The 7,690-nt window shown below is 41.8% G+C and overlaps 1 protein-coding gene across 1 annotated transcript; it reads right to left on the bottom strand.

The window, feature by feature from the left end:
• Positions 1-5,377: 5,377 nt before the first annotated feature.
• Positions 5,378-7,484, bottom strand: LOC143306598 (uncharacterized). Its single transcript, XM_076693064.1, has 3 exons — positions 7,474-7,484; positions 6,869-7,157; positions 5,378-6,130 (listed from the first exon to the last, which is right to left on the bottom strand). The coding sequence occupies exons 1-3, from the start codon at positions 7,482-7,484 to the stop codon at positions 5,378-5,380; spliced, it is 1,053 nt and encodes a 350-aa protein (XP_076549179.1).
• Between the last annotated feature and the right edge of the window lie 206 nt (positions 7,485-7,690).

Below are 7,690 nucleotides of genomic sequence, written 5' to 3' on the forward strand. Positions count from 1 at the left end.
TTATTCATTATTCATTATTCATTATTCATTATTCATTATTCATTATTCATTATTCATTATTCATTATTCATTATTCATTATTCATTATTCATTATTCATTATTCATTATTCATTATTCATTATTCATTATTCATTATTCATTATTCATTATTCATTATTCATTATTCATTATTCATTATTCATTATTCATTATTCATTATTCATTATTCATTATTCATTATTCATTATTCATTATTCATTATTCATTATTCATTATTCATTATTCATTATTCATTATTCATTATTCATTATTCATTATTCATTATTCATTATTCATTATTCATTATTCATTATTCATTATTCATTATTCATTATTCATTATTCATTATTCATTATTCATTATTCATTATTCATTATTCATTATTCATTATTCATTATTCATTATTCATTATTCATTATTCATTATTCATTATTCATTATTCATTATTCATTATTCATTATTCATTATTCATTATTCATTATTCATTATTCATTATTCATTATTCATTATTCATTATTCATTATTCATTATTCATTATTCATTATTCATTATTCATTATTCATTATTCATTATTCATTATTCATTATTCATTATTCATTATTCATTGTGACCCTTTTCGGGGGTTCACTCTATACAAGATTCTATTCGCAACTTTTATTTCACAATACTGTATCGCAAACGTTGGGCGCCAGCCACTCGCGGTGGCAATCGAAATCGGAAGGAAAAGGGGGTGATCGCGGGTGTCTCACAGGGGATGGGCCTCGGGGCACTCACGCCCTTATAATACTTCGCGGGGGAGTACGCAAGGAGGATGGTTGGGGGAGAGGAGATCTCAGGGTTAGGACGGGTTCCCTGGAAGTTCGTACGTTACGCGTAGGAGGATCGCTACAAGGGGGGAAATAATAGGGGCTGGACACAGGTTTCGCAAACGCGGGAATCTCTAGAAACTCGCGGCAAGACGCGGACACGAAAGTGCGCGGGCGAAGGTGGCCGTTGCCTCGATCTCGCTTTACAATTAATACTTCAAGGGACTCACCCAAACTTTCCTCACTCTCTCACTCGTCGCTCACTATTCTCGCTCTAATTCTCGCTCTATCCTCTCTGTACTTTTCTATCGCTTAGCCTCGGGCTCAATGACGGTTTGCCGTCGCTGCTGCGACGACGAAACCGTCGCGGGATGGTTTGGGGAGGGGATGGGACTAGGAAGGGGGCCTCTTCCGGCAACGGGATAGATCGATTATCGATCTTCGATACACCGGTGCTCGGAGTCGATGGGACTGGCGGATATCCCGCGATGACGGGTGGGTTGAGGTCTTCGGGCTCGGCGACAGATGGCTCTGGGTGGACGTTTCGCATGATCTGGGCAGCTTCGTCTATTTCTTCGGAGTCCCACGTTGCTCCGTTTCCTTGGAGGACGGTTTAGGGGTCTGTCGCCGGCCTCGTAGCTCCCTCTGCGGGTGTTCCTTTTCGGTCTTCTGTCGCCTCCATCGGCCCGACACCGGTGAGCAGGGGGAAAGGGTTAGGTGAGGGAAGGTTTACGGGTGGTTTTGAGATGGGAGTGTAACGTGGGGGAAAGCGCAGCGATTGTAACGGGGGGGGGGCACGGGTGTCACCACGTTACATTGTATAAACATATTTAGGATATTATACACATATATGTAAGTAGATAAGTCTTTAGGATAGCAGTAAAAAAATAAAAGTACCATATTTGTATATTATAATTAAAGAAAAAGTCTTAAGATAGGTCCTTAATCGATTATACTCATCGAACGTAGGGGAAGCCATAGGAAGCAGTAAAACCGCGTCACCAACGTACCAAACAAAAAGAAAATAAAACTAAACAAACGGAAGAGCGCCATCTTCAAAACCCATCTTTAAATTTACTTAAATCTAACAATTTTGTTTTTCTATTTATATTGTTTATGGCGGTTGATTTGGATTATGATTTAACAATAAGTATATACTGGTTTTGTACTGTGTTTTAGTTTGTATTAAGCAGTAAGCGAGAAAATCGCTGTTAACAAGGTTGGGGAATGCTCCTTGTAATAAAAAAAGCGCCTTGCAATCCCGACCGGGGAGCCAATAAACTTTCATGAATAATAAATAATAAATAATAAATAATAAATAATAAATAATAAATAATAAATAATAAATAATAAATAATAAATAATAAATAATAAATAATAAATAATAAATAATAAATAATAAATAATAAATAATAAATAATAAATAATAAATAATAAATAATAAATAATAAATAATAAATAATAAATAATAAATAATAAATAATAAATAATAAATAATAAATAATAAATAATAAATAATAAATAATAAATAATAAATAATAAATAATAAATAATAAATAATAAATAATAAATAATAAATAATAAATAATAAATAATAAATAATAAATAATAAATAATAAATAATAAATAATAAATAATAAATAATAAATAATAATAATATATTATTATTATTATTATTATTATTATGCCAAGTCGAGGCTAGCCGGTGTTACGTCCCGGCGGAGAATTTGAAATTTATCCGCCTTGCGTCCCTTATCAAACCCTTTTGGGTTACGAGAATTTCTCATGTAAGGGGCGTATAGGCGGGTGTTTCGGTTTTCCGCCAACCTTTTCATTCCTCCTCGACCTTGTACATTCTTGTCAAGCCTTTCGAGGTTACGAGAATTTCTCATGCAGGGATGTACAGGGAAGAGTTTGAGTTCAATTCTTTTCTATTTTTGACTTCCTCTATCGCTTTCTCTTCTTTACCCGCTCTACCCTGGAATCGTGTATCTTGTCAAGCTCTTTCGAGGGTTACGAGAATTTCTCATGCGAGGTACACGAGGAAAGGTCGTTTCTATTTTTCTACTTTTCAATAGTTTACGTGACCCTCCTTGAAACTATCGTCGCCGGCCATTGTAATAAGAAGCTAATACGCACAAAAACTCGGGATAGCTCGAGTGACAGAGAGAGAGAGCCGTAGCAATAACACCAGCGCTGCGCAGTTAGCCAGTGCTTCGCATTTCGGGAATTTTCCTTGGTAACTGCGTAGAAACGGGAAAATCGTAATAACTCTTTTGTTAGAAACCTCTTTCTCACTCTGTTGCACAAAGCGTCAGCCGGTCCAACAAGGACCATCTTTACCTGATTGTAACAATAGTATGAGAGAGTGGATGGATGAAACAAATTTAAACAATGAAAGTAAGAGTTGAGAACCCTTACGAAAGCGAACGTCGCGAACGTTCGACCGCCGTTCGAAAATCAAGGGTCGTTCGAAGCAATAAACACTATTGTATCGAAATTCTAAGAACTGCCTAGCGATAACGGCAAATTTTGAACAAAAGAACGTTCTCGAAGGAACGTTCGCCAGATTTAGAATTGTTTAAAATTCATAAAATGCGAAATGCCGAATATATCGAGGCGATAGTTTCATGCGCGATAGATTGCATAATTCGCCACGGCATTACAACCACCGTAAGCGCATCATCCGCTGTTAAACATATAAAATCATACTGTTTTATTGCAAATCGGGGATGAATAATTTCGATCACGATATACGGATGACGGTTTTCTGTCAGACCCGATATTTCGATTTCATCTATATTTCAATTTTAATCTACATTTCAATATCCAATCTCAAATTGCATTCCAGCTAAACTAATAGTTATATCTCGAATAAATGCCGTTAACTAATTATATGTACGAAGAGAAATACTGCGTAGTTTCTGAAAACCGTTGAACTATCATGGCGACGAATGAGAGAAGGAAGGAACACCAAAGAAAGGGGATGAAAGATCTTCGTCTAGCTCGCGCGTCTTAGCCAATCACCGGGCACGCGACACTTCCGAAAACGGGCTACGATTCGCCAAACCGTCCCCTCCAAGGACGATGTTCGCGCGACGGGCCCTTCAGCCTTCGATCGCGCACGAAATTTGTCACTCTTGATCGATCAATCGTAAGTACGTGATCGGGAGCCCGTATGTCCGAGAGACAGAGTTATTCGGAAGTTCGCGATATTTTCTCTGCGGTAAAGTCCTCCGCGTAACGAGGCAGAGTGCCGTGCGAGTTAAAATAATCGGTATTCTGAATAAGGACTCATAGACGCGCACGTAAAATCTTCCTTCTACCTAAATTTCTATCTTTTCTTTCCGATTTTAAATCGTTTGCTCACGTAGTTCTCGTACTAACTTCATATCGCGTAATTATATTCGTTGTAATTTATATTAATCGTAATTCGATATTCGTTTGTCTCTCGTCGACGTACGCGTCCGTAATAATCCATCCTCGCCGCGACAAGTGCAGTGATCGATATCTTACCGTTTCTTTGGTGTTCCAGATCATCAAGCGAATACACAGATTCTTAGCAGGCGAATTATCTTGTATTTTATTGTACAGCATAACGGTAAGTCGTTTCAGTTACATTTTTCGATCACGACGTTTATTCAATTGGTAAAACGGGCGATCTGGTCCAGCCGTTCAGGGTTACGAGAATTCCTCAGGTCAGATCGTTCCACCGTTCGAGGTATCGATATCATTCAATATTAAATACTATTTTCTGTTTATTACAATCTCGCAATTTCAATTTCTTTTCCATCATCTAAGGGGCACCTTAGTCCAGCTCTTTCGAGAGTTACGAGAATTTCTCAGGCTGGGGTGTACCGCGGGCGGAAACCGCCAATTTTATAGTTAAATTTGGAAAGCGAAATTGTTATAATCATTTTTACGCGCCCGGTAATATACTCGTCGGTTTCAGTTGTGATATTAGAGCGCTTTATACAATCATATTTTGTTAATTAATTTTAAGCATCTTTACATTTGTTCACATTTTTGCAAAACTGGTATTTTCTATATTAACGGAGGTTCTAAATTATTAAACTCTCAATTCTGGTAATTCACAGTTACCAATTATCTGAGTTTCTATTCACGATTAAACCAGTTTCATTTAGTTAAACAGTTTCTATTTATTTCGAACACACCTCACACGTTTCAGTTAAAACACGCCTACCAACATACCCAGATTCAAGGAGGGTCCCGTACGGGACCAAGCGTTGAACGAACCCAACGGAAGGCTAATACTTATAATCTTTTAATATCTTATCAATTTTGTCTTTCGTCTTTTAATTTGTCGAGAGCGTTAACACGCTCGAGACTGGTGGCAGCGATACCAACCATCGCGCTAAAATAGGGAAGCAGGAATTAGGGGTTGAATTCCAACCAATTAATTGAAATTTAACTACCTATATCTCCAACTGTTTATCTTTCCTTTTTACGTTGCGCCGTCGCACGCGCGCAACGTAACACCGGGCACTCAGTCCTTGGGGACCATTGTACCCGGGCCGCTAGGCAGCCTCCATTACTGGCTGTGCCTTGGCAGCTGGGTTTCTGTTGCAAGCTTTAGAAGCGTCGGCACCAGGCGAGCCGAAATGCTTAATGATGAGGGTTCCAAGGTTCCCAGAATTGATCCTCTTAGGGCCCGTAGTTCCCTGCATCTTAGAAGTACGTGGAGAGGTGTTTCGTCCTCCTCCTCACACCTCGGGCATGTCGACTCCTCAATGAGTCCCATGCGCACGAGGTGTTTCCTCGTATACCAGTGTCCTGTCATTAGGCCTACGAGCATGCGCAGTTGCGCCCTGTCCAGATGAATTAAGGTATCACCCAGCTTCTGTGACGGTCCCTCAAGTAAGGCCCTCGTGTGTCTCATGCCGTTTGCGTTGTGCCAGATCCTGGTGAATTCCTGGTTTAACCAGCCCTTAGCCAGGCCTTTCAACGCGTAGGTTGAGACACCAATGGGGTACTCATGGTATGGCTGGGAGCTTGTCGCCCCCAGTCGTGCCAGTTCGTTAGCCCTCTCGTTGCCTGGGATACCAGCGTGACCTGGTACCCATACCAGCTTAACTCGGTTGTTCAGAGTTAACTGTCTTAAAGTCAGTGCACAGTCCCTGACTAGCTTCGACCCAATTTCCACTTTGTGGAGGGCTCTGAGCGCGGCCAGGCTATCATTGCATATGTAGATGTGTTTGCCTGAGTGGGCCCTTTCCAAGTCATATTTGGCGCAGGCCCAGATGGCTAACAGTTCTGCTTGGAAGACCGTAACGTGGTGGCCCAGCTGATGGGTTATTTCAACCCTTGGGCTCTCCCCCGCAATCCCGACTCCTGTGCCGGATCCGGTCTTGGAACCGTCTGTGAACCAGACCAGCCCCCCCCCTCCCCGGGGTCAGAATGCCGTTTGGTTCCTCCAGCCATTTCTCCCTCTCTGGGAGGATTAGATTATATTCTCGTCTGAAGAGGTACTCCGTCTTGCAGCGGTCTCCACCGTGGGTCAGGCGTATGTTATGATAGGTTCAAGGATGGCCTGGTATATCCACCTGACCACCCTTGGTTTGAGTCCCTATGTAGGGCCAAACATTCTGCGGCAGGCCCAGTAGGTGCTGACTGCTTTCTGGGTCTGCCTGTTCACATGGTTCTTCCAGGTGAGTTTTTTGTCTAGTATTACACCTAGTTATTTAACCTCATCTGTGAGTTGTAGTTGCGTCCCAAAAAGGTGAGGAGCCTTAAAGTAAAAGCGTCGCCTCCTTGTGAATAGGACCAACTCCGTTTTGCTCGGGTTAACCGAGAGCGAGTGTTATCGACACCAGGATTCTACGAGTGTGATGGCCTTTTGCAATCTTCTCGCTAGATCCAACGGGTGTCTGCCTCTGACCGTAATAGAAAGGTCGTCGGCGTATCCCTGAACCTCAAAGCCTTCCGTGGCGAGTATGCGTATGAGTTCGTCAACCACGAGGGTCCACAGCAGGGGGGACAGGACTCCTCCCTACGGGCAGCCCCTCGCGACGTCAGCCCTCACCGTCTCCTCTCCCAGGCTTGCTATGGCTGTTCTGTTCGTCAGCATATTATGGATCCATCTTACGACGGAGTCCTTTATATTGTACCTCCTCGCGGCTTCCTGTATAGCATCGTGAGGGGTGTTGTCAAACGCCCCCTCGATGTCGAGGAAAATGCAGAGGGCGGATTCACCGATCGACAGTGCGCCTTCAATTAAACCTACCAGCTTATGTAGTGCCGTCTCGGTAGATTTGCCGTTTTGATAGGCGTGTTGAGATGGGTGCAGCGGTTTGCTGGCCAAAACCTCGTCTCTGATGTACAGGGTGTAAAAAAATTAAATGTCACGACCTATATGGGGTGATTCTACACCTCTGGATCGGTGGAGATCTGTCAAAGAAAGCGACCGCAAAATTGACCTTGACTCCTAATTTCAAGGTCAAATTTTTTTATTGGCTTATCGTATAGTGCTCATCGAGGGGATAAAAAGTCTGAAAGGAACCATGTACCGGAAATCAACCCTTCCCCTAGAAAAAAACCGTCAAAGTTTCCCTATACGTTAATGCACTAAACGTTGAGTCGCGCTGTACCCCTCTCCAGTGATCTTGGCGCATCAGTCACGCGTATCACTTGAATTTCATGCTATAGGACAATTCTTGAATTTCAATCACAATGCCAGCATATAGGAAGGGTAAATTCTAAGAGAGCATATTTATAGGCAGGATTTGAAGATCTGGCCCAGGCGTCTGTTCAGGTCCTCTCCGCCCTCCTGAAGGAGTGTCGGGAAGATCCTGTCAGTACCTGGGCTCTTGAATCTTTTGAAGGAGCCGATGGCCCACTTCACCCT

The sequence above is a fragment of the Osmia lignaria genome, unplaced genomic scaffold (assembly GCF_051020975.1).
Source record: "Osmia lignaria lignaria isolate PbOS001 unplaced genomic scaffold, iyOsmLign1 scaffold0013, whole genome shotgun sequence".
In the NCBI taxonomy this organism is placed as follows: domain Eukaryota; kingdom Metazoa; phylum Arthropoda; class Insecta; order Hymenoptera; family Megachilidae; genus Osmia; species Osmia lignaria.

What these genes read in the sequence shown, in the direction of transcription:
- LOC143306598 (XM_076693064.1), bottom strand. An exon ending in CAAGCCTGGGAGAGGAGACG is followed by an intron (nt 6,131 to 6,868) that starts GTGAGGGCTGAC and finishes ATAACCCATCAG; the next exon opens with CTGGGCCACCACGTTACGGT.